Below are 26,942 nucleotides of genomic sequence, written 5' to 3' on the forward strand. Positions count from 1 at the left end.
CCCCCCCCCCCCCCCCGCCAACGCAGGGTACATGGGTTCGATCCCTGGTCCGGGAAGATCCCACATGCTGTGGAGCAGCTAAGCCCATGTGCCACAACTACTGAGCCTGCGCTCTAGAGCCCACGAGCCACAACTACTGAGCCCATGTGCCACAACTACTGAAGCTCACGCACCTAGAGCCCGTGCTCCACAACAAGAGAAGCCACCACAATGAGAAGCCCACACACTGCAATGAAGAGTAGCCCCCACTCGCCGCAACTAGAGAAAGCCTGCGCACGGCAGCAAAGACCCAATGCAACCAAAAATAAATTAAAAACAAAAAAAAAAATCCCTCCCCTTCTTCCGTCTGATGTTTACTTGACACCCGACACAATAGTTATGAGCTTATCTTTATTCTCTGGATATGGAATGAGACTCAGAAACTCACATCCTCATGCAGCTTTATAATCCTCTTGAAGAATTGTAAGAACTTTGAGTTTTTAAGCTTTCTTTTTTTTTTTTCCTCTTTGGACGTGGATCTGGTACAGATCAACGTCAGAAAGTCACTAGTTTGTCTGAGAGGCAAACTTGCGAAGAAGAATCTGTAGTCACTGAAGCTGATCGGAGCCTCCACTGGCCTCCAGCTCCCTCAGCCATCAACACATACACCAGGGACCTGAAAACCCAGTGTGTGCTGACAGAGGAATGTATGTATTCATTACAGGGTAATTCTGAAGGCAGTGATCAATCCCCTTCTCAGGATATTTCTTGCAGAAAAAACAGAAAATAAAGACAATAAAAAAGAAAACAATATCACCCACCGTCCTACAATTAACAGCTAGGGGGTTAACCTTCCAGGTTTTTAACAAGGTGTTTATTATATTCAACAAATATTTATTGAGGGCCTAGTATATATAAATCCCTGTATTATGTCTTGGAATATGACAGAATTCAAAGCCAGACACAATCCCTACTCCGTGCCTCCTACCATAGATCTACTCTACCATAACCCATTTGTACGGAGAGCGTCACTCAGTGCACAGTGTTCGGATCTCTGCTTTTCTCATGGAACCACAGATTCTGGATATCTTTCCATGTCAACATCTGTAGACTGACATTTCATTTCAAAAGGCTAAATAGTATCATGTATATGATTAACGATACTTTATTTTAATCAGTGCCCTAATGTTGGGAAATTTTTAGTACTTATAAAAAGCACCTCTGTGCACAACCTGACACATACAGGCCTCGTGCACTGGTCTTATGATTTCAAGATGCTCTTAAATCATCCTCAGATGCTCTAGTGTGGAAAATTGGCTCCAAGTCGCCCATAATCTTTCTGGCTTTTCCAGTTCAATGACTTCTGCCTGTACCTGGGTAATCACTTTGTGCAGGAAGCCTGACTTGTTCACATTCAGGTCTGGCTGACCGAGACTGCTTGGGAGATGATCGAAGAGAGCGTCTGGCTTCATCCTTACAATGGCCTTATTTTCTACAGTGACAGCATCCTCTCACACTGGTGCTAGAGATAATGACTGTACTGCCTCATCACTTCTGGTGGTGGAAGGAACCAACTCCCTTCCTTTTTATGCCTTGTTTGAGACTTGGCATCCTCTTCCTGCAACATCCTGGTACTCATTAAGTGCGTATCTGAGAGATGAATGCATGAATGAACAGCTCCCGGGACTGGAGAAATGATGTGAGTGAGGGACAGACATTTCACAAGTAGGAGGTAACAAGCAGGGGGTGGTAAGCAGGCTTGAGCCCAATAACATGGGTAAGTTAAAATGAATGTTTCAGTTTCTAGGAAGAAAACACTAGAACTGACACCAAGAAGCTTAGCTAAAAAAATTAACAGATGAAATAAATGGCAAACTAAATGATAATCAACTTACCCAAAATACGACAGAGAAGGGATGAATAGAAAAAAAGAACAGATGGGATACATAGAACACTAAACCAAGATGGTAGACTGAAATCTAACCTTGTTAATAATTATTTATATCAACGCACCAAATACTTATATGTGCAAAACAGAGATCATCAGATTGTATAAAGAAACATAAAACAAGCCTCAATCAATTTCAAAGGATTGAAAAACACAGAGTATGTTATCTGAGGTATTCAATAGTAATAAGATATCTAGAAATTCCTCAAATATATGGGAATTGAGCAACACACTTTCTAAGTAAACTGTGGGACAAACGAAAACAACACAAGTGAAATAGGGAAACATTTTGAATTGAATAAAAGTAAAAATAAAACACAAAAATTTGTGAGGTGCAACTAAATCAGTATGTAGAAAGACTTTTTTGTTATAGCTATGGACTATATGTCCCTCTTTTGCCTCAACTTTTTGAACGAGAGAGCATTGCGTTTTTATGCCTCTGTCTCACCAATATTTGTCAGGTGTGTGGCAGGGACCTAGCTAGTCTTTGTAGTTCACAGAATTAGTCTAAAGACACATGGCAGGTGGACCAGTGAAGGTATCTGACCAGGATTTCTGGCCCTAGGGGAGTACTCCCTGGCCATAATTGGGCCGCTGTGCCGTGAGAATCAAGCATCACTTTTCCCAACCCTAGAAGCCAGCCTGACTCATTTCTGTCTTCATTACTCAAGCTATGGAGGTGATGACAGTAAAGGTGTCAGGCAGCTTGTTCTTGGGGCCCCAAACGTGGAGAGAGAGGTGTAGCCCAAGTTTGAAGAGCGTATTGGGAATCCTGTGCAAAAGGGTAGGTATGTTTGAGGATGTTCATTGTAGTACTGTTTATAAAAGTGAAAGATTGGGAAAATGTATATATCCATCAGTAGGCGACGTGTTAAAAACGGAAAAAACCAATATCGAGAATGTGCATGTTGATCACCTCCTCGGCATTCTATGCTTGCTTACTAAAATAACCCAACTTTCACTCAGATCATCTACCTTTCCTCATGCAGTCTAGTCACTTTAGGGGAAACTAAACCAACCCAGCTCACGAGTGGGCCCTGGGTGGCCTAAGCCAGTCGGCACACTCCAGTCCCTCCCCATCGCTGAGGGTCATGTGACCCAAGGTGGTCCAATTAGAGTGATTTATAGGACTCTTGCTTGGAGTGCTGGGAAATGCACAGGCTTGTGGGCACTTTCTCTGGATGTTGACAAAGACCCATTGTATCTGTAGGCGAGGCAACATTTTCCCTGTACTCTCTCAGGGTTTTTCGGCTGGGCCTAAGGTTTAAACTGACATAAGACAGATGAACAAGAGAAAAGCATCCACATTTATACAAATTTATATGACACGGGAGCCTTCATAAGGCAATGAACATCTCAAGAAATGGCAAAACCTACCTGCTTTTATGTTAGGTTGAACAAAGAGAGGCAATTGTGGAAAAGTTAATAAACTGTGTGGGGAGGCTAAAGGAAGATAAGAATTATTTTAACAAGGTCTGTTTGTATAGAATTATCTCAGTCTTAATGTTTTGTCCTTGATGATAAGAATGCTACTTTCTTTCTGGTACAGGGAGGACATCTTTTATGTGGGAGCTTTTATCTCCTATTTTCAGGAAGGAAAGGGGAGATTAGAATGCCCTTCTTGCATCATCTGTGTTTTAAGTGTTTTTAGCTCAAAACAACCCTTATGCCAAAGTGGCATATTTTGGGGTAGCATATTCTGCCACCCTTCGTGGTCCTGGGTGTTTAAGGCCATGGGGCCTTCCTGGGACAGACCCTTCCCCCCATGTCCTCTGCCTGCCTCTTGTTTGTAGAAGAGCTATCGGCTTCCCCTCAGTTACAAAAGCCTGGCTCAAGAACTAATGACTGAAAGAATGTGAACGTGTAGTGACATAAATAGCAGTTGGGCCAGGAGAACTGGTAAGAATTTAAACAGTAAATCAGTCACGTGGCAATCACAGAATCTTTAGTTTCTCCCTGAAGTACCTAGATAATCATATTTGATGCACATTTCCTGAGTTGTTCTACAGATGCTAAAACCCCCACTAAATGGAAGAAGTTAAGTACTTGTTGACCATGGGCAGGTAGCCTCCAGACCTACTGGAGCCTGAGGATTGATAATGTTAACCCCAGGGACACCACCCTGTTACCTCACCATCAACCAATCAGAGAATTGTGTATGAGCTGACTGCATACCCTGTGACTCCCCTCCCTTACGTTGCCATTAAAAGTGCTTCCTTGGGGACGGGGGAGGGATAAATTGGGAGATTGGGATTGACATATACACACTACTATATATAAGATAGATAACAAATAAGGACCTGTTGTATAGCACAGGGGAACTCTATTCAATACTCTGTAACGACCTATATGGGAAAAGAATCGAAAAAAGAGTGGATATTGTATATGTATAACTGATTCACTTTGCCGTACAGCAGAAACTAATACAACATTGTAAACCAACTATACTTCAATAAAAAATTTAAAAAACTGCTTCCCTGAAACCCATTGCGGAGTTCGGGTTCTTTGAGCGTTAGCTGCCCCCAACTCCTTGTCTGGTGCCTTACAATAAACGCTGCACTCTCCTTCACCACAACCTGGTGGCAAGTAGACTGGCTTTACTGTGCAGGCTAGTGGACCTAAGTTTGGTTCAGTAACAGGTGCTGTTGGCAGCCATCTCACAACCGCAAGGAGAGTTAATCTTAGTATGAAGCTGACTTCATGGAAGGCAGAGTGGGGAGAAAGAAAGAAATGGGATCTTTGGATTAAGCTCACCCCAGAGCCTGCCCGACCTGTAGACTCTACAGATCACGAGCCCCTGTTTCCCTTACATCTAAGCCCCTTCCCCGTCAATGACTCTGATGGGTATCATAGCCAGTGTTCACTGAGCAGTACTGGGAGCCAGCACAATGCAGAACCTGCAGAGGCTCATTTGATCAATTAAGAAACAGTCATGTTGTAGAGGGACTTCCCTGGCGGTCCATTGGTTAGGACTTCGCCTTCCAATACAGGGGGTGTGGGTTCGATCCCTGGTCGGGGAGCTAAGATCCCACATGCCTCATGGCCGAAAAACCAAAAAACATAAAACGGAAGCAATATGTAATGAATTCAATAAAGACTTTAAAAAAAAAAAGGAAACAATCATGTTGTAGAGAACAAACTTATGGTTACCAAGGCGGGGAAGAGGGGGTGGGATGAATTGGGAGATTGGGACTGACATATATACACTACTATGTCTAAAATATATAACTAATGAGAACCTACTGTATAGCACAGGGAACTCTATTCAGTGCTCTGTGGTGATCTAAATGGGAAGGAAATCTAAACAAGAGGGGATATATGTATACGTGTGGCTGATTCACTTTGCTGTACAGCAGAAACTAACACAACAGTGTAAAGCAACTATACTCCAATAAAAATTTAAAAAGAAGAAAAGAAACAGTCATGTGATGGCACATCATGCAGCTGTTAACATGAGATATTGCATGGAACGCTTTCCATGAGAAGTGACAAGAGCGTGTAACAAATATATGGTGTGAAATCCTACATAATCGAGAAAAAGTGTCCCATTTTAACCAAGGGATCTCTTGGCGGGGGTGGGAAAGGTAGTGGCAGGAGAGAGGAATCCTGTTTGCCTTAGTTATTTCAGCTTGAACCCTGTCTGATGCCTGAGGGAGGAGAGGGCACCCCGTCCTGCAGGGAGACCTGGACAGAGGGTGAACCAGAAGCTCAGGGGAAGGGACCTAGTCTTTGAAATGCCACCGTGGAGGAGCCCAGACAGGACGACAAACCTTGAAACGCCCGCTGCTTACTGACACAACAGTCATGCCAGTGGGGATCTGCTCTGTCCAGGAGGGGCTGAGATCGGAACCTCCTGGTTCTAGGGGTGAAGGGAGCAGGCAGGCCCAGGGCCCCTGGAGAGAGGAGAGCCGGCTCATTTAGAGGCTCGTCCAGCTCCCTGGATTTGAGCTTCTGGTGGGCGACAACTGTCTTGGTTTGAGTCTCCAGTCACCCAGGACTAGCGTGCACACAGGCACAGGGCAGCTCTGAATGAAGGAGGCCAGGCGAAGGTGGGAGCGGGGCACCGACAGCAAAATTAGGGGTTTTCCACCTGCGTACCCGCAACGAGGCGAAGCTGGGCTCCGGCCCTTTTTTGTCAAGCCTGACTTCGCAGCTGGAAGTTCTGCTTTATGGCAGTTTCAGAAGTTTCTCCTTTAAATGCAAGAATTATTATTATTATTATTTTACATCTTTATTGGAGTATAATTGCTTTACAATGGTGTGTTAGTTTCTGCTTTATAACAAAGTGAATCAGTTATACATATACATATGTTCCTATATCTCTTCCCTCTTGTGTCTCCCTCCCTCCCACCCTCCCTATCTCACTCCTCTAGGTGGTCACAAAGCACTGAGCTGATCTCCCTGTGTTATGTGGCTGCTTCCCACTAGCTATCTATTTTACGTTTGGTAGCGTATATATGTCCATGCCACTCTCTCACTTTGTCACAGCTTACCCTTCCCCCTCCCCATATCCTCAAGTCCATTCTGTAGTAGGTCTGTGTCTTTATTCCTGTCTTATCCCTAGGTTCTTCATGACATTTTTTCCAAAGAAGATATACAGACTGCCAACAAACACGTGAAAGAATGCTCAACATCATTAATCATTAGAGAAATGCAAATCAAAACTACAATGAGATATCATCTCACACCAGTCAGAATGGCCATCATCAAAAAATCTAGAAACAATAAATGCTGGAGAGGGTGTGGAGAAAAGGGAACACTCTTGCACTGCTGGTGGGAATGTGAATTGGTACAGCCACTATGGAGAACAGTATGGAGGTTCCTTAAAAAACTACAAATAGAACTACCATATGACCCAGCAATCCCACTACTGGGCATATACCCTGAGAAAACCATAATTCAAAAAGAGTCCTGTACCACAATTGCAGCTCTATTTACAATAGTCAGGACACGGAAGCAACCTAAATGTCCATCATCCGATGAATGGATAAAGAAGATGTGGCACATATATGCAATGGAATATTACTCAGCCATAAAAAGAAATGAAATTGAGCTATTTGTAATGGGGTGGATGGACCTAGAGTCTGTCATACAGAGTGAAGTAAGTCAGAAAGAGAAAGACAAATACCGTATGCTAACACATATATATGGAATTTAAGAAAAAAAAATGTCATGAAGAATTATTTTTAAGGAAGCTCCTGCCCAGGGAAGTCTTGACCTGCTTAACTGTGCACAGGGGGAGTACACAACTTTAAAGCCCTTGAGAAGAAGAATCCAACACTGAGGAATTTGCATATTCGGAAAGCTCTCAATAGAAGGCCGAGCCTTGGAGCCCGTGAATAAAGTCTTTCTGTGTTTGCTGCTCCATGTGAACAGTACAGAAGGGAGAAGAGAAAGGAGGCACATGGCATCCCGGCAGCTGCGGCTGAGCCAGTGGGGGAAGGCACATTTGCCAAGAGCCGGCGAGGATTCTGGGATGTGTGTGTTGAGTCACTTGTCCCCTGCAGGTTTCCAGGGAGCTGGTTTGCATGAGGTAAACACGTAACCTTATTCTCAGTGCCAGGGGCCACTGTTCCATGCTCTGCAGCCTCCTCTTGCCTTAAGGATATGGCCTTGCAGGGAGGGGCATGGCAGCTCAGGGGGCAGCGTTGGGGAGGGGGCGATTCTGGCTGTTTGGTGTTGATGTGGGATTCAGCCCCGTGCTCAGATGGGCTCCTTTTCCATCCCTTCTCACGTCACTGGGGACCCGTGACTGGCTGTGTGAGGTGTGATAACGCATATAATTTGCATATTATAAGCATATATGCTGTTTCTGCATATGCAAAGGAGGAATTGCCTGGGGAGATAGGATCTTCCTGAGTTTGCCGGTAAAGCCAGAACTTGCAAGAGCAGTGTGAAGAGCTGTCCTTCCTCCAATGGGTTACCAGTGGCTGCAGGCCTAGTTTACTTCCCTGCCTGGGACCCTAGGCCGGAGGCAGAAGAGGCTGTACTTCGGTGTTCCACATGATTTTTATGACTGGATTTGTCAGTTCAGTTCTCTGTATCCTGGTTACTAACTCTACCGGTAACCCACCAGGCTTCATGGCAAGTGGGAGAGTGGTTGTCCTCTGGAGGTGGGGGTGGGATGAATGGAGACCATAGTAGTGTCTGGAAAGCTCAGGACCTTTCACCTGGTCCTAGACTCCTGGCACCAATGAGCTGGGTCGACCAGACGGCCACTGTAGGAAGATGGGTCCTTCTGGGCTTCGTTCTGCCTTTTCCTTCTTGTACTCTCATCTCTCACTCTTGAATGGATTGTTCCAGTGGGATAGACCTGACTTTCCCAAGAGTAACGAACCTGTGGTCTGGAGACCACATTCAGAGCCGAGGTGTGAGTCCAGCCTGGTGAAGATGCTAAATCCTGAAGCCTAGTCTCAGCCAGACCGTCTCCAGGCTCACAGCCAGGGCAGCCTTAGTTACTGCACTGTGTTCGCAAATATACTTGGTTCCACTTCTCTCTGGCTCTAAACTTCAAAAGCACCTCTCGGAGCTAACACTTGAAATTGGCAGTAATTAAAACACAGTTGAATCTTAGCTATTTTCAACCTCCTGGAGACTGTTCATAAACCTATCAAATAACTAGAGTGCTTACTGCTTATGTAGTTTTCCATAAAAGTCATTGTTTGCATATTTGTTTCAAACATCAAAACATAAAACATCCAAGTTGTAAAATGTAAAATAAAGAAGTTTAAATTTTCAAAAAAACCCAGAACAACACAGTTGACCCTTGAACAACATGGGGGGTTATATGAGTATAATTTATTGTTGGCCTGCCGTATCTGCACTTCCTCTGCATCCTTGGGTTCAACCAACCATGACCATGTAGTACTGTGGTATTTACTGCTGGAAAATATCCATGTATAAGTGGACTCGTGCAGTTCAAACCTGTAGTTCAATCCAATGATCACATTTATAAGCCACTCTGAATATAACGGTCCAAATCAAATCTCATCTTATCCAAAAATGGTCCCAATGGTGGCAGGCCTGTTTATTCGTGAGATTCTGTTATGTTCTGGGAAGGATTTGAGAGAGGAAAAACACCTGGTCTCTGGCTCCAGAACCTAACAGAGGGGAGAGGTGGACATGCCAACAGAACTGCACACAGTAGGATGAAGGGTGATGGGGGACTCTTGGCATGTGGCTATTTAGCATGTGGTTTCCACTCTTTAAGAATGAGGTCTATGGTCCATGACAAGTGCTGTGAAACCCAAGGCAAAGCCAGTGTAGGAGAGTGTCCACAGGTGAACCCAATGGCAGTGATTGCCAAGGAGGCTGCTATTGGCATTTGGGGTGGGATAGTTATTTATTGTGTGGGACTGGCCTTCACCACTAATGGCCCATAGTATCCCTTAGTTATTGTGACAACCAGCACTGCCTATACATTTCCCTGGGTGGGAGGGTAGAACTGCCCAGGTCACCGCTGCCCTGGGGAATCCATCCACCAGGAGTCTGGGGCTCAGAGTAGCTGTTAATCCTCAGCTCCTGGCTACTCCGGCATTCATTCTGGTGAAGGGGTCGGGGTGGACGGGAAAGGGGCAGGAGTGGGAGGGCAGCACCAGGGCCCTGCTCACAGGCCCAAACCTACCCAGAGTAGGTATCTGCTGTTTTCAGCTGCCTTGCATCCATTACCATTTCCTTTGGTTAAAGGTTACCAAAATTACTGTTTTGTCTCTTCCCTGCTCTCAGCCCTCTCACTTGCTGTGGAGTTGACCCTCAGTTCCAGAGGTGGTTGTGTGGGGCTAGGCTGGCCAATCAGAGCACTGCATTCCCCTGGGCAGAGCGCAGGTTCCGGGAGCGACACAGGACTTAATCAGAGCCCCATCAGAGGCCTTCTCTGCCAGACTTGACCTCGGAGGCTGGGGGGCTGTTGCCAGAGCAGCCACCTGGCCACCTTGCTGGCCACGTTGTGGGAAGAGCTTGCCTGAGCATGGAACTGACACGGCAAAGCAGGTGGAGAGAAATGGGCTCTGGGGGCGCAGCCGGCACCTCTGGAACAAACCATATCTGGACTGGAACGCCCTTGACTTTTACAGGAGTTAATACGTGCTCGTTTTGCTCAGGCCACTTTGGGTTAGATTGTCTGACATTTACAACAAACGGGGGCCTAAGTAATACGCCAGAAAAGGGAGCTAAATATCTTCAGTCAGAGGAGCTGTGCTGACCAGAGGCAGCAGCCCCGGGGTCCCCGGTGCCCTCCGCCATGCCTACGGGTCCCTTTCATGCTGATCTGCAGGACAGACCTCAACATGGCCACACCCCACCCTGGAAGTCAGCATTATTCTTCCCGAGGCTGGCTTCCCAGAGAAGGATCCTGTCAATCCAGGGTACCCACTTCCAATCTCCCAGCATCTTTTCAGGAAGGGACATCCTGGGATTGGGAGGTGGAGGGTGGGCTCCGGGATTCCGGGTAACCTGCCTGGCCCCCCCTCCCCGCCCCCCACCCCGCCCAATCCCACTTGCTCCGAGCCTGGCCCCCTCTTAGAGGCAAGCGGGTCACCCAGTTGCTCTGTGCACTCACTCACTTGAGTTCAGGGCTGTCCTCACCCCTACTACCTGCCCCTCCTATCCTCTTATGTAACTGCTTCAGTGAATTCCAGCTCCCAACCTCCACCCTCTGCACTCCCCAGGGGACAAAAGTGTGGGGGAATTAACCACCTCCCTCCCAGCAGCCCTTAACCGATGGCTATATAAAAGCCCAGCTTCTCCTCCTTGGGTGAGATTAATCTGATGTGTGTCTTCTGTTTCCTAGCGCTGCCCCAGCAGGATTCAGCTTCATTTGCCCCCAGTGGCCACTGCACCTGTATTCACGATCCTCCCTTTTCTGCTTCACGTCTACTGGTGTTTCCTGGGGTCACCTTGAAGTAAGACCTCTGCCTCGGCCGCTCAGAAGCTAGATGTCCAAACCCACCAGGCAATGGCGGGGTGCAGCTAAGTCACCAGACAGACCACAAGGCTGCAAGCCCGGCCCGGAGTTATGTTAGGTATTGAATTAAGTTGTCTGATGTCTGCATTTATAGTGGGAGGATCTGAAATTGTTCTGTGAGCGTGTGCAGAGAAAGTTGCCCCCCTTGGGTGTGTGGCCGCCAACAGGAACAGCAGGATCCCACCCTGGCTTACCTGAGGCTCACAGTCACCCCCAAGTTCACCTCCCTACCCATTTGCCAAGGCCGATCTCTGTGTCTCTGGGTAGAATACACTAAAGAAACAGAATTCTTTTTTGTTTTGTTTTGTTTTGTTCTATTTTGGTGACAAGAGAGATCCTTGATGGAAAACCGGATCTGTAAGAAAAATAAGGACAGGGCCATGAGCTTAGACAATACTCTATGACCCCAGAATTCTGGTGGCTTTCCAGTTTTATAGCCTCAGGGTGAGGGTTTAGCAGCTAAGATCCTCCTGTGGGAAAATAAATTTAGGATTCAAATTTCTTCCATTCATCACGTCCACTCTTCCTTTTGTCCGAACTCGGCCTCTCAAAGACTTTGTTTTTTCCCTTCAGGCTGTAACAAGCTTTTGCAAAGTGCCTGGCATGAACTGGGTGCCTTCTGTTTCCTCTCCCTTCCCCCAGGGATCCCAGCAGCTAAGACGGAGCCTCTCGCTTCCCAAACGCCAGGCCACCGTGGTGAGTTTTACTACATTCAGTGCCCAAAAGGAGAGGGGAAGCAGCCCCTTGATTTTAGTGCCGCATCATTCATTGGTGGGATGCAGAGAGAGAGGCTCTCCAAGCTTTTGGGAAGAAAATTCTAGAAACATGTTTCCCTGGAGAGGAGGCTCTGCCAGTGTCGTCAGATGGTTCTTCATGCTCTGGACTGAGAAGGACACCAAACTGCTTGTTCCCTCCCAGATGGTCTAAGAGCTGAGTCTACAAACTCAGCCCTCCCCCTACCACCAACACACGCGTGCACCCTGACTCACAGCACCCTCAGGGTGGCTTTCAGGGGCTAAAGCCAGAGAGGTCCCAGGCCAACAGGTCTGCTTTGAAGTTCCTCCTGCACAGGCTACCATATCTTAAAACACACTTCCCTGTTGTAGTGGGTGCTGCTGGCTGCTCCCCCCAAATCCACTCACACACCTGCCTTCCTGGCGGGGGCCCCATTTGGGAGCATTGTTGCTCCCCTCCTTTGTCCACCCTTGTCCGTAGGGGCAGGGTGTGGGAGCAGATCTAGATTGGTCTAATCCAGTCATGAAAATTCACCCCCTCCATGCTATTAATTTGCTTAAGAAGGGGCATGAGGGATGTCCCTGGTGGTCCAGCGGTTAAGACTCAGTGCTCCCAATGAAGGGGGCCCGGGTTCGGCCCCTGGTCAGGGAACTAGATCCCGCATGCACGCCACAGCTAAGTTCCCACACGCCACAACTAAAGATCCTGCATGCTGCAATGAAGATCCCATGCGCCACAACTAAGACCTGGCGCAGGAAAATAAATAAATAAATATTAAGAAAAAAAAGGAGGAGCGTGAGACCCAATTCAGAGGCATGTCACCGCAATGAGGAGGCAAGTATACCAGGGGAGGGGGATCCTGGGAAGAGTTTCTTAACTCAAGAAGAGACACAAGAAGGAGGTGGCATTTTCCCTGCTTCTGGTTGTCAGGGTGTGAGGATATAATTCTGGGGCTCCTCCAGCCATCTGCCCAGGAGGGGAACTAGTGCGCCCTCCGCTGAGGGTGTCAGAGCCGGAAGTTGGAAAAGTCCCCAAGTCTCTGATGACACTGTTGAGTTCGCCAGCCCTGACACTTCCTGACTGTTTTGTTATGTGAGATAATCTCCTTACTATAATTTTGAATTAGGTTTGCTGAAATTTGCAGCACCAAGTAACCTAACTCATAATCCACTTGTAAATCAAGTCTTAAAGTGCCTTGTGGCATTTGGAAACCTACCAATTCACCCTTTCATTTTACAACTGAATTAAAAAGAGAGACATCAGAGCAATGCCATTGGTAGAACGCTTCCCAGTGTTTACTGGGAAGAACCTTAACCATGGGAGGTAGGTGAGTTTCATTCAACTGTCAAGCTAAGGAATTTTTCTCTTGAAGCAGTGAAAACCTTTTGCACTTGAAAGGGTCTGCATAGAGAGCCGTGGCTGAACATACAGGATGCCTGGGAAGGGGGACCTCAGTGAGCACCAGGGTTGGCCCATCTAGTCAAGAGGCCATGAGACCTGAACCTGGGTGCTGGTCCGGGGTCCTCCCTCTGTTCACTGTACAAATGGGGATGGGTCCTGGTGCCAGGATGGGGAAACACAGGCCTGCCTGTCCACGTTCAGGGAACAGGAGAACAAGCAGAAAGGAGCTGCTGGGTCCTTATGATCAGAGGTCACAGCTCACCAGCTCCTTCCACTGAGATACATCTCTGTTGCCTTTCCCTACCTGTGGATACTTTTTGACCTGAGCCTACCTGTTCTCCTTACCTCTGGAAACCTCCTGGGATCCCATGTGCTCACCTAGACCCAGAGAAGACCCGGAGCAGGTGTCTTCTCTGCAGACACCTTCCTTTACTATCAGACTTCTCAGTGTTGGCTTGATTGCTGGCCCTCTGCTCTATCCATGCTCTCTCCCTATGTCAGATATTGCTAATGACTCTTATGTTTACAACTAAGACCTGGCCTTTCCTGTGAGCTCCCTCTATGCCCCTACCTACCTGACATCTCCACTTGGTTGTCCAACATCTCAAAATTAACAACAAAACAGAACTCTTGTTTTTTGTCCCCTCTTTCACGTTGATCCTCTGGCAATGACACCCCAAACTTGGAGTCATCCTTGAGGCTTCTCTTTTCCTCATTATTTCATCCAGTATCTCAGCCAGACTTGCTGGTGCAACCCCCATAGTATAGCTGTTCACGTTCCCCTCCACAGCCATCACCCTGGTCCAAGCACCATCTTCGCCTGCCTGGACCAGTGCAAGTGAGTCCTACCTGGTCCTTCCCCCCCCCCCCCCCCGCCCCTTCCCATTTTCTACCCAGCAGGCACTGTGATTGTTTTGAAATCTAAACCAGCAGCTTGAGATACTCCCCTATGAGGGGAGGATGAATGAGTTAATAAACGTAAAACACCCAGAAGCGTGCCTGTGTAAGGACTTGCTATTGCTCTGCTTCAGGGGCTGCCCACCACCTCTAGAATACAATGGAAGCTCCAAGGGCCTGCCTGACCTTGGTCTCCCCAAAAGTGGCATCCTGACCCCCCAACTCTAGCCATACTGGCGCCAGGATGGCCCCCAAACATGTTAAGAGTCCTTCCTGCCTCGGGGCTACTGGGTTTGCTGTTCCTGCTGCAAGAACACTCTTCCCCCAGATTTGCACAGTCTGCCTCCGACTGCTACATGTGCCTCAGTTCAGAGAGGCCTTTGCAGACCAGCCTGGCTCCAGCAGCGGCCCCTCCTGGTCAACCCCACCCCCCGCTCTTTATCAGACCAACTTTACATTTTTATTTCCTTGATAAAATTTACCACCAAATCAAGTGATCCTGTTTATTCACTGACTTGTCTGTGTCCACTAGAATGGAGGCTCCCAAGGAAGGGCTCCTTCCTGTCCTGGTACAAGGTAGGTGCCCAAGGAATATTTAATGAATGAATGCATTATTTAATTATCAAACACTCTCTCCCATCTGGACTCTGCCACCTTCTAGCTTGGATGTCAGATGTCTACATCTGAGTTATCACCTCTGCTCCCTTTGCCTGGGAGCCTTGGCTGGCTTAGATCCACAGACTTTACTAGACCTCAAAGTCTTAAGCCTAGCCTGGGTCTGTTTTTTTTTTTTTTTTTTTTTTTGCGGTACGCGGGCCTCTCACTGCTGTGGCCTCTCCCGTTGCGGAGCACAGGCTCTGGACGCGCAGGCTCAGCGGCCATGGCTCACAGGCCCCGCCACTCCGTGGCATGTGGGATCTGCCTGGACCGGGGCACGAACCCGTGTCCCCTGCATCGGCAGGCGGACTCTCAACCACTGCGCCACCAGGGAAGCCCCCTAGCCTGGGTCTGTTGTTGGACTTGGCCATCCACTCACCACTGTGTCGTCACGTCTCACAGCACCTAGCGTGGTGCTGGGAGCATGATTGGTACTGATACGTGACAGCCGAGGTGACCCACTTCCATAGCTACACAGGGGGGTATGTGGGGGACACTGGGGAGTCGGGGTGGGAAATACCATGGTGACCAGTGTCTAGGAACAGCGGCTAAAACTTCTGGGCTTCCAGAAGATGCTTCCCTGACCCCTGCTGGTGGTGTGTCTTCATCAGACCCTCAGGCCCACAGCATCCACTGAATGACATGGGAGGTGACACTGCAGCCTGGCCCTGGCACGTCTGGAAGAAGCGGGGGCCTGCACATCTTAAGCGCCCGAATGCCAATTAGCACTGATCCCAACGCTGCTTCCAGAACAGTCTCCAGAGGAGCAATTTGACAAAAGCAGAGGGTCACATGAGGAAAAGCCACCTCCTCAGAATCACCAGGCACGGGCTCTGGGGCTTGGGAAGGACCCTGTTTCAGGCCACTGCATGGGGCAGGGGTGCTGGCATAGTCTCCCTCTTCTCCAGGGAAACAAGGCGCCATGGGACAGAAGAGAGAGGGTCTGTCCGTGGGAGGACCCGCCTATCCTAACCCTGCATCAGGAAAGGGGCCTGCCCTAGGGAGACAGAGGAATCATCCCTCAGAGCAGAAGCAGAGCTGCGTGAAGTCTGCACACTGCGTGGTTTGTAAGTGATGTCAGTGACGCCAGGGCCCCAAAACAGGCCCCCCCCCCGCCCCCGCTGGCAACACACACACAGCTTTGGGGGATGGAGTGAAGACTGGATTCAGTCTCTGCGGAGCCTCTTTAACTTTGCAGACTCTCAGTTATTTGCGGGGAAATGACCTACACCAGGCCCAGGGCAGGTTTCCATTCCAGTCCTCCCCCCCCCCCCCCCCCCGCCACCCCTTGCCTCCTTCACTTCCCCTCCTCCGCCACTCTCTCCTCCCACCCCCCAGGGCTCAGGGCTGTGTGAACTACAGTGTGGGTGAGACACGCACCCCTCCCTCGTGGACACTGAGACACTTCGGGTGGCACTGGACACCGAGTTCAATAATGTGGAATCACGGCCCATTCCCGTTATCTTTCAACCCTCTGGTTAAAGAGGGTCTTAGCGTGGAGCTGGCCAGTGTTAACATCCAACACTTGTCAAATATCTTTGAACACACAGGGCACTGACGTCAAAGCTGAGACTTTTTCAGGCACCCTATCAGCCAGAATTCCATGACATTTCGTTTTTATGGTATTTATATTTACTGTGTCTTTTTTTTTTTTTTTTTGCGGTACGCGGGCCTCTCACTGTCTGTGGCCTCTCCCGTTGCGGAGCACAGGCTCCGGACGCGCAGGCCCAGCGGCCATGGCTCACGGGCCCAGCCGCTCCGCGGCATGTGGGGTCTTCCGGGATCGGGGCACAAACCCGCGTCCCCTGCATCGGCAGGCGGACTCCCAACCACTGCGCCACCAGGGAAGCCCTATTGTGAGTCTTCTTTATGGCAAAGGATAGGATTTTCCATTTATGGCCAGTTTGAAAAGAAATGCATTTAAGTTAAAAAGGAAGCTAATTTAAAGAAAATAAGTGATCGATCCCAAAACATAGCTTGACTATATTTTGACTTCTAGTTTACTAGTTTTAATAAAACTAGTGTTTGTGGGGATCATTTTGTAATGTATAGAAATATCGAATCACTATGTTGTGCAATGTAACTCACACAGTATTGTAGGTTAATAATACTTCAAAAAATATATTAAAAAAAGTAATATTCCAGATTTCAAAGGTCAATAAAGTTTGGGGAATACTGAGTTAAAACATAATGATGGTGATGTCGCTGCTATGTTGAGTGCCTGTTCTGTGCCAGGCCCTATGCTAAGTGTTTCACGTGCATTTTTTTTACCCAGTTCCCCCCCACCCCACGTGAGAGCTGCAGCATTATTATCTCCATTTAACAAGAAAACGAGGCATCAGGAGTTAAGGGAGTTGCCCAGGCCCCAGAGATACTGGGTGTTGAAGGGGGATCTGATCCCAAGGCTTCCTGCCTCTGGAACCCAAGCTCACACCAGTGGGCTCTGCTGGAAGGAGACTCTAAGCCAAAACGCTTGAGATTGGGCGCCATCTTCACACTGCCAGTCGCCACCATCTACCCAACCCGTGACCAGGCCCTGCAGGGCTGCGCATCCCCTAGCTTGATCCTCACAACCATTGACCTTGGAGGTAGCTGTTATTCTCCCCACTTTAGAGATGCTACTGACTCTCACAGAAGTCAAGTAACGTGGCCCCGAACACCCAGCCACCAGGCAGCAGAGTCAAGGCTAGCACCTACGGCTCCAACTCCAAAACCAGCGTCTTTCCAACAACCGCCACCTCCATGATGATAACAGTAACAAGACTCCCCCAGCTGGCCAGCTCTCTGCCCTCCAAGCACCTGGTCTCATACTCGTCTCATACTCCCAACGATCTCAAGATCTTCCCTATGTACAGATGAGGAAACTGAGGATTTCAACTGCTGTGGAATTTTGTGAATCTTAAGGTGCTTCTCTGCTCTTTCATGAATGTCCCAGGATCAGGCAGCAGAGCCCTTGAGGAGATGGTGAGCTCTCACTGGAGTTTATTTTCTGGGCTGGGCTTCTGAGTTACCTTGAGCCTCTATTCCCACCACACGCCCTGCTGTGGCTGCTGGAGGCCTGGGGTGGATTGAAATGCTCCCATTAACCCCTGCCCCACCCCCATCACCACTTGTTAGGCATTCACCGCATGTGGACTTGACAATGGGGACAATTGGGGGTGCTCTTGGTACCCGCCCAGATCCCCTTTCTGGGCTGGCACATCCATCGCCCAGCTCCTGTGAATTATGAATGTTGGTTGCTAAAGGCTCAGAGCTGTCTCCTTCCTCAGGGACTTGTCCTCACCCAAATGGGAGCCGCTTTTTCACAAAGACGTGTACTCCCCACCTCACCCTGTAGCCAATGACTGACTCACAGACGGGCATGAAAGGCCAACCCTCTGGGCTCACGGTGAGACCAACTCTGGTTGTAATTCACCTTCCAGAGCTCCCCAGGACTGGGCTAAGTGGACTTCAGCTGAGACCTTGTCCTTGCTCCACTCCTTCCCCTCCCTCTCTTGCCTCCCTCACTTTTTTTCCTCCACTAAATCCTGTGCACCCGAATCCCTGTCTCAGGCTCTGCTTCTAGGGAGCCCAGCCTGAGACAGGGGAGGATTGAAGATGTTGTGGAAGGCATGCTCCCTGCCCTCAAGGATCTTGCAATACAGCGTGGAGACAGGCCGCATATGTACATAAAAATCGTCTGCAGTGTGGGCTGGAATAGGCTGGAGAAAACAGTAATAACGAAGATGGCAGAAAGGCTCCACGGAACATGAAGTTCACAAAGGGTAGGTAGGGCTGGAAATGGTGTGACAGGCAGGGAGAAAGTTGGGAGGAAAGGCTCTGAGATGCATAGGACCCTCTGCCCCCGCGTCTCCCATCTCCTCCTATCTGGTGTCCACGACTAGGGGAACCAACCCCAGGCCAGAGGAGAGGTGGGAAACTCTGTTTTGAAGATCCCACAATGGGTCTAGCATTGTCCACGAGTGTCCAGGGCTGCCTGAGAGAGATGTGCCAGTGGACCCTGAGGCCAGAAACAAGTCACTCAGTTCTCAAGATTCCCCTGAGAGGCTGGGGGTTTCGCCCACCCCTAGAGACCTCCTCCATTCAGAGAAGAGACAGACATTCCATCAGCCCTGGGCTGCAGGAATGGTGAGTTAGTGGGCTTCAGGATCACTCTGCAAAGGGCCGTGGGCACGAAGGGGGTCCACATACCTGCTGGGCCGCAGGCCTGGAGACTTGTTCACAAGGATTCAGGGATGTAGTAGGCAGCTCCCAGGGCTCCCAGAGCCACAGCAACAGTCCCAAGGGCTCGGAGCACGCAAATTACGATGAGTGGAATGTTTACTTGCAGGTCTTCTGCAAAGCAAAGCAGAAAGCCCACAGGTTGGTGGGCAGCTGGGATTTAGTGCCTGTCTATATGCAGGGGAAAGTGGAAATTGTGGGGTCCCTCAGGATCACAGGAATGTCCATCTCCCCCTATGGCTCCTCCTCTCAAAGGAACACAACTCCCTGCACCCCTCCCAATAAAGCTCTACCACAGGACCCCCCAGGATCCGAGGATGGGCTGGCCTGGGATGCCAGCTCCCCTGGACACTCAGAGAGAAGGTGACAAAGGTAGTCAAGGCTGCCGTGTGCCAGGCCCTGTGCTAAACACCTCACATCCAGTGTCCTCCTCAAGCTTCACAGCCATCCTGTGAAGTAGTCCTACCATGTAGCTCTATTCTGGGGTTGAGGCATCTGAGGAAACCACATACTACACCTACCACAAAGGTGGTGGAAAAGCAAAGTATATGATTATGCTAATAATTGTGAGGAAGGCTTTCACAAGATGCAATATCCATTTGGACAAAAATCCTACTAAAGTAGGTTCTTATCTAATGTGACTGTGTACTTAAAGCCCAGAGTCAACATTCCACTCCATAGAGAAATGTAAAGATTATGGAAGCAGGTGAAACTTGAGCAGAATTAGGACTGCATCCCGGCCAGACTGGAATCTGCCCCTCCCCGTCACTTTCCTATTTCTGAGCCTTGCCTTGTGCCTTTTCCTCCTCCTGGAAAGCTCTCCCTTTAAAATAGGCCATAGAGGATCCTAAAATCCTTTTAGATTCAGCTCAGTTACAACTGATACTACAACGTCTACCTGGACCCCAGCTCAGGAGTGAAGCTCTTTGAACATCTCCTATAGGACACGTATCACTTCCTGGCCTGCACATTAGTTTCTAAATGTACATATCTTAGCTTACCATGTGGACTGCGCACTTTTTAAGGGTAAAGTTCCCTGTTTTGGTTTCCCTCCCAGTGCCTAGTATCCTTATGCAGAGTCGGTTTTCCTACTTGTTGGTTTATGAATCCATGGCACAATTTGGCACTAAATGGACAGAAGCACTAAGTGTGTGGAAGGACAGCTGATCATGGTGGGTGGGGGGCAGGCCCTTCCTTGACGGGACTTACCAGGCAGTACGGTATTTTTAGCTCTGGCATATTCTCCCAACACACCTGGGTATCTGTTTGCCTCTCTTCATATGCCTGAGAGATGGTGCTTTTCACGAACATACAAGAGAGCGGGTTTGGTGGGGCAGGGGCTGGGAAGAGGAGCCGGATGGGGATGGAGGACGGGTCGGCTCAGCTTCTGGGCTGGGAGATGCCCAGGCGGAAGGCCTCTTCTGTGGACATTTGTGAGACCTGAGTATAAGCGGGACTGCCCTGGGGCCCAGAGCTGGGGGTAGGCGGAGGCCCCTCTCCAGCCCTTGCGCGTAGCCCTGCGCCACCGGAACAGGTGAGGGACATCTTCAGTCCAGTTCCCTCAACAGGGATCTTCCCACGAGAGGAAGTGGCGGCCACCTGGTGGCTTCGTGGGAGAGGAAAAGAAGGGCAGATGCTGCAGGCGATGCTGTGTGGGCCTCCGGGTCACGGACAGACCCCTGTGGGGCTGCCAGGAACAGCCCGAGACCCGCTGAAGGGGGTAGAGGTCTTCCTGGCACCAAGGGTTGTGTGATTTACATCCGTATTTATCTCTAAATTCCAGGGGGCGCTCATGTGCGGGTCAGGAGCCGGAAGCGTTGGGCTATGGCTCAGGCTGCGGAAGGAGCGACAGGGACTTTAGGACGGACTGCGGGGGAGTGTGCTGTGAGCAAGGAGGCTGCCTATGGAGCGACGAAAAATGAACCCCAAAGAAGCCATGCCCGGTAAGGAAGAAAGTCGTCACCTCTCCATGAAGGTGGGGTACCTGGGCCTGGGGCTAGTCAGAAAGGCCCGGGTGCCAACCCCCAGGACGTGGATTTCCTTTGGGCCTGGGAGTCCCGAGAGGAAGAAGTTACACACGACTGCTAATACACTGTGTGCCCCGAGGGCCCAGCCCCCCACGCGCCCTAGGACCTGTAGAAGGTGAGGAGGTTTGGGAATCCTCTCCCCGGCATGGTCGGCCAGGCCCGAGGCAGAAGGACATCGAAGATGCGGCTATGGCACAGGCCCAGCCGATGCCAGCAAGCAGAGCTGCCGGGACAAGCGGAACAGGAACAGAAGGCACGCGGGCCCGCTCGCGTCACAGACCCTGCTGGACAGAGAAGGAGAGAGGTGAGGGGCCCACTGCCTGCGGGAGGTGTCCACACCAGGAGTGGCGTGTGCAGAGGAGAGAGGACCAACTGCATGGGGAACTAGTTGTCTTCTAGACTGGTGCTACCTGGGAATAATACGAAGAACACCGATGTAACAGCTGACACCTGTACAGTGTTCTGTACGGCATTATCCATCTCATTCAATCAGAACAATCCTGTGAACAGGAATATGGTTATTCTCAGCGTACAGATACGGAAACCGAGGCTCAAAGAATAGAAGAGACGTGCTCTGATAGCAAGGAGATGGAAGAAGTGGGCTTCGACGCAGGATTTCTAACTCAATTCTGTGCTCTTTCCGTGGAATTCACAGGAAGGGACGGCAGCAGGTGACTGTCCATCCTAGGAGAAGTGGCACTGAGATTCCTGCAACCGGAGCGGCCTCGTTCCATTTCTCTGGGGCTCTCGGATTCAACCAGAAGACAACTGCTACTCCAGTGGACAGTCTTTGAAATACTTCCCCAAGCTCACCTCCCATTGCTGTCCTGGGCTGTGGGTCCCAGAGGAACGTGGAGAGGTAATAATTGATTTTGCCTGTGTGAGTTCCCTCGACACGCTCCAATGCTCATTTGGACCCTGGCTACCCAAGAAGATGGGGGACCGCTTTCCATTGGACAGCCGTTCCATTTTCAGAGAGAGCTAGCTGTTGGATTTTTTTTTAACGCTGAGCAGAAATCTGCCTTCTCCAGTGTTTTCCAAGGGTAAGTCACCAGATTTAGCAAATAAAAATACAGGACGTCCGTGCAATGTTCATAACACACTTATTATACTAAAAAATTATGTGTTGCTTATCTGAGATTCAAATTTGACTGGGTGGCCTGTATTTTATCTGGCAACCCTATCCAGGGACCCTTAGTCAGACATCTGAGGACAACATGGAACAAATCTACTCACATCTTCCAGCTGACAGACATATCCTCCAATTCCCTCAACCGGCTCTCATACACCAGAAGGTTCTTGCCTCCCCCCCACCCTTCTCATCCCCCCAACCTGGACTATCTTCCTTGGACTAGATCGCTGGGCATCTTTTACAGCACACAAGTGGCCTGATGAGGACAGAGTAAAGCGGTATGACCACCTCCCTTGTCCTTAACTGTATTCTTGTACTAATGCAGCCTTGGTGGTTATTTTCTAGCAGCCACGTGGTACTTCTGACACCCAGCGAGCTAGGATTACCACCGAGCCACGCTGAATGTTAATATGTTTGTGAGGCTGTCTTCAGAGAGACTCAGTATGGTGAGGAATGACAACACCCAGGAATCCTGGTCTCCTGGGTAAAAAAAAAAACCCAACCCCCTCGCACTCCCCACGCACCGTTCCAGAACACACGTTAACCATGCATCACTACCCAGTAAGAAAAGTACCAGCCCCTGGGGCAGCCCTGGGACTCCATCAGCAGGAAGGCTAGAACCACTCGGGCAGGCAGGCTGCCCACCTGTTTTGCTGGATCGAGGGGATGCTTTTGTGCCAGTGTCCGGAGACACGACGCCCCGAGCCCAGCGGCTGACTTCGGGAGATGGGAGAGCCTGGGGCACGGGCTGCGGGGGGATGGATTCACTGCTGGGCTGTGAGGTGACTCCAGAGCTGGGCGGCGGCGGGGTGGGCGGGGGGCTGGGCGGCTGCGGGCTGGATCCGGTGCCTTCGGAGCTGGCGTGCTGGGAGGCGGAGCCTCGGCGCCTGGCCTTCGACTTCTGCCCCTTGCCCTTCTTCATGGTGGGTCCTCCTCACCTAAACGTGCACCTACGTGGATCTGCCTAATCTCCTGACACCCTCCCCGAGGGGCCGTGTGCCCCTGCCCTGCGGGGAGGCTCTGGCGTCCGTCTGAGCCCAGGGCCCACAGGAAAGGGTCACCCACACCCCTCCTGTGAGGTCACAAAAGCCAGGGTGGCTCCCACGGCAGGGTGCTGGGGACAGTCTTCTCTGCCGACACCAGCCTGCTGTCCTCCCTCCTCCTCGGCTCCTGCGGATGGGTGGAGAGCAGCTGCCGCGCCCCTCACGGACCTGGGCACCTGGCGAACGCTGGCCTCGGGGCCCGTGGAAACTTGGACGCCCACGATTCTGTCCCCCGAGCGGCTCCTTCAGGCATCTGCTTGCTGGTGTGTTCCTGGGTCCCTGTATGCTGTTCCTCTTTAACACACCCTGGCTGTGATGCTCGCTCTGTCACTGGTTTTCACATACCCCCCCCAAAGCAAACAAACGGACAAACAAACAACTTCACCATGCATTTTGTGAGTTTTAGGTAACTAAAGATCTGGGGGTCCGTGGAAGGCCCGCAGCCTTCTGCTATGTCAGTTGTCTCCCCCACCCCAGATTATCCTATACGGAGCGGCTTCCCCCTTCTCCCAAAGCCGGCCCTCCCCGCTATGGGAAAGGGCTGGGGGGGTTTCCCCAACTTTGATAAGAACCATCGCAATTGGCAAAAGAATTTCCCCTAAAAACACAACAGCTGTTTGGAAAACTAAACTTCTGAAACTCACTACACTGACAGCTGGCAGACCACCTCTCAAACTCCCAACTTGTCCTGCCAATTAGGAGACTGTGACTCTTCCTCGAAGTTAACAATGTAATTTTCATTTTAGGAAAGAGCACTTTAAAAAGACAACCTTAAACTTCACACTTTGACTGCAATGTAGAACGTGTTCACATTAGGAGACTCCGCCTCCACCATTAATGCACTACTAGGTGGGTGAGGTTTCGACTGAACCCCTGGAATCTGGGGACTCATACGCTTGCCCCAGCATACGGTTTAGGGCAGACCTACCTAGGAGGAGCCCTCACATAAGGCCAGACCTGACATGAGACATAAAATGGACAGGACGTATTTTAAGGATTATAGAGCCTGAAAAGACCTTAATGATTCTTTTTTGCAGAAGAGAAACTGAGGTTCAGAGAAGTTAAATTACCTTCCCAAGGTCACACAGCTGGTTGGAGGCATCGACAAGGCTAAAGTCCCATTCGGGGCTCTTTCATTTCATGACTCCAGAAGGCAATAGGGGGTCAGATAATGATACAGGCCTTAAAATTGATGAATTTTAAAACCCCTCGATAGGACTGAAGAAAACAAAGGCATGAAGGATTAGAAAGGAAAGGAAGCTCAGACCAAAAAAGGTGGATTGAATTTGGTTGACCCTTGGCATGTGGATGTTCACGGAACAAGTGAGTCTACAAGAAGGTGGTAATTCCCTGAAGTTGAGAGCAATGGATCCCTCGGTGGGGGATTCAGTTTTGAATCAGAGAGACTGGAAACCTCAGTCAGGAACACTGTCCAGATTTAGCAGACAGGTCAGGAACTCCTAAGGCATTTATGTCTGCAAAATTCGATTTTCAGGCACCAACGGCCACACCAGGTTGACCGAGGGCCACAACCTCGTTTAAACCAGGGTTTCTCAACCTCAGCCCTATTGACATTTTGGGTCAGATAATTCTTCCTTGTGAGGCCGTCCTTCACTGGAATTGGTTTAGTAGCATCCCTGGCCTCTGCCCACTAGATGACAGTAGCAAAGATCCCTCCCCCGAAGTTGGGACAATCCAAAATGTCTACTGACATTGCTAAACGTCCCCAGGATGTTGTGTGCTTGTGTGTGTGTGTGTGTGTGTGTGTGTGTGAGAGAGAGAGAGAGAGAGAGAGAGAGAGAGAGAGAGAGAGAGAGAGAAATTGTCCCAGGTTGAGAACCACTGGTTTAAATGAATTAGAGAGGGGCAGACATATATGGGTAGGATTTCCTGGTAGCAATGAAAGAAACATTCCATTTCACACCAAGGAGCCAAACAGGACACAGATAACAAATCCTTGTTCCCCAGGAGAGCGATGAAGGAAACACAGAGGGTCAGGCTTCAGGAGGAGTGGGGAGTTTTTCCATGACAGTGGAGAAGATAGCAAGCGTGATCCCAAGAAGCAGAGAGACGGCACTTGTGGAGTGAAAGGTTGTCCCAGAAGGATGAGGAAGAATGGCGCTGCAATAGTTTTAGCTAAAATATCTTCCCCTCTGCCTTCTGGCTTGAGCACACGTTTCAAGCCCGGAAGCCTGACACCTCTATAACACAGTCACGGCGCACTGTCCCAGGCTTATCGGCCACCTTGCTGCTACCGTGTCCAGCTCCAGCCGACCGTGAGCACCAGAGGTCTGGTGAACACGCCTAACTTTCCTGCACTTGTGGAAGCCCTTTCCCCTCCATCAAGCCCCTCTCCCTCTCTGTCAGAACACTTCCCATCATCAAGATTCACCTCAAGTGGACCCATCTCCTCATAAAAAGCCTTTCTGTAGGTCCCCAACTGGAAGCAATCTCTCCCTCTCTGGGCCCCAGATCACAACCTACGTGGGGTTAGAATGATTTCTATCCTCGTCTTCTCTAGGGCCAAAGTCCAGAGAAGGGGCTCAATGCAGTCTGCTTGAAGGTGACGGTGGGGGGCCAAGGAACACGGGGAATCGTTGAAGGCAGGCTGGGTGTGGCCGAGGGGGGACAAGGCACCTTGGAGCTGCATCACGAACGGCTTGTTTGCAAAGATGGCCTGGGATTTTCTGGACTTGCCTGAGGATCATGGTTGGAACAGCCCCCAGGCAAGGGGCTTTCTGAAGCAGGAAAGCCAGCCATGGGAAGACCTCGTGGACTATTTAGGAGAGAGAGAAGAATGAGTCTAAAGGGCTCAAAGTCAGGTAGTCAGGATGCGGGCCTGACCAGAGGGTCCCTGGTAGTTCTCGCCCTCTGGGTGCATCTTGGGCACCCAGAACAAGCAGTCACCGTTTGTCCTGAAACTAGCATCTTAGATCTGGATGGCACCACAGACAGCAACTGACCCTTCACCCCCACGTGTCAGAAGGGCAGCTAATCGGCGGAGGAGACAACGTGCTCTGGTCACCGGCAGAAGGGCATCAGAGCCTCCCGGGAGCGGGCTGTGGACTACGGAGCCCAGAGCACTTCCTTCTTCCCAACTGTTGCCCCTGGAAGGGCTCTGGGCAGCAGAGGCACTTGGTGCTCATTTAGGAGCTGGCCGGTGGCCCAGGGCCCTCAGACCGACAGATTAACCCGCTGGGGCCACAGGCCTCGATTCCTCGATAGGAAGGGTTTCAAGGGCTGTGGCTAAGAATCCTGCATTGGGGGCGAGGCGCGCGGGGGACCGGGGCTACTCCAACACAGCGCCTTCCTTAGAGGGTTGTGAGGATTAGTCGTGAAAAGCCCTTAGGACAGTGCCTGGCTCACCATAGGCATGTTTTTTATGGTAGTTGCGATTCCTTGGAGGAGACTAAGGAACCAAGCAAGGAATAGTGGACGTGGAGAGGAGGGGATGGGGCTGGGAACTACAAACTCCCGAATCTGGACCTTAGAAAAGCTTGTTTGGGAGCAGTGGGCAAGGCAGAAGGGAGTCGGGTGGATTGGTGGGAGGTTTAACCACACATGAAGTGAATTCGAACATTTTTGACCCGAGATTACCCCAGCGAGACACCTGGGGCGAGAAATCTAGTTCATATTTACCCAAAACGGAGTCACGTGGAGGCGTTAGGAGAGGGACTGTGACACGGGGGATTTGTCTACTACTTGGGACCAGCAGGGTCAGGGAACTCCCTCTGTATTAGAAGTGTCCCACCCGGGGACGCTCGTGGCAACTGGCGTTCCGGGCCCCCGCCCTCGGGCCCCTCACCATCCGTCTGGGTCGCCCGATCCACTAGGGGGACGCAGCCCGGCGACGCGCCCTTGTGCGCTCGGCTGGCGGCCAGCTGGAGGTCCAGGGTGCCCTCGGGGCGGCTGGGGCAGAACACGGCCGTGTGCACCTCCA

The 26,942-nt window shown here is 50.3% G+C and overlaps 1 protein-coding gene across 1 annotated transcript; it reads right to left on the reverse strand.

Annotated features, from left to right (window-relative positions):
• Positions 1-10,970: 10,970 nt before the first annotated feature.
• Positions 10,971-22,881, reverse strand: SPATA3 (spermatogenesis associated 3). The gene is made up of 4 exons (XM_029225586.1): positions 22,605-22,881; positions 20,934-21,108; positions 18,771-18,914; positions 10,971-11,244 (listed from the first exon to the last, which is right to left on the reverse strand). The coding sequence occupies exons 1-3, from the start codon at positions 22,879-22,881 to the stop codon at positions 18,809-18,811; spliced, it is 558 nt and encodes a 185-aa protein (XP_029081419.1). The 3' UTR covers positions 10,971-11,244; positions 18,771-18,808.
• Positions 22,882-26,942: the final 4,061 nt, after the last annotated feature.

This window comes from Monodon monoceros, unplaced genomic scaffold (assembly GCF_005190385.1).
Source record: "Monodon monoceros isolate NGI ecotype Baffin Bay Population unplaced genomic scaffold, NGI_Narwhal_1 Super_Scaffold_16, whole genome shotgun sequence".
Taxonomy (NCBI): Eukaryota; Metazoa; Chordata; class Mammalia; order Artiodactyla; family Monodontidae; genus Monodon; species Monodon monoceros.

Excerpts from the sequence above, each read along its gene's own strand:
- SPATA3 (XM_029225586.1), bottom strand. The coding sequence starts at position 22,881 with ATGAAGAAGGGCAAGGGGCAGAAGTCGAAGGCCAGGCGCCGAGGCTCC. Across the intron at positions 21,109-22,604 it reads CCCTCGATCCAGCAAAACAG|GGTCTGTGACGCGAGCGGGC; the intron begins GTGGGCAGCCTG and ends TCTGTCCAGCAG. Across the intron at positions 18,915-20,933 it reads AACCTCCTCACCTTCTACAG|AAGACCTGCAAGTAAACATT; the intron begins GTCCTAGGGCGC and ends TTTGCTTTGCAG.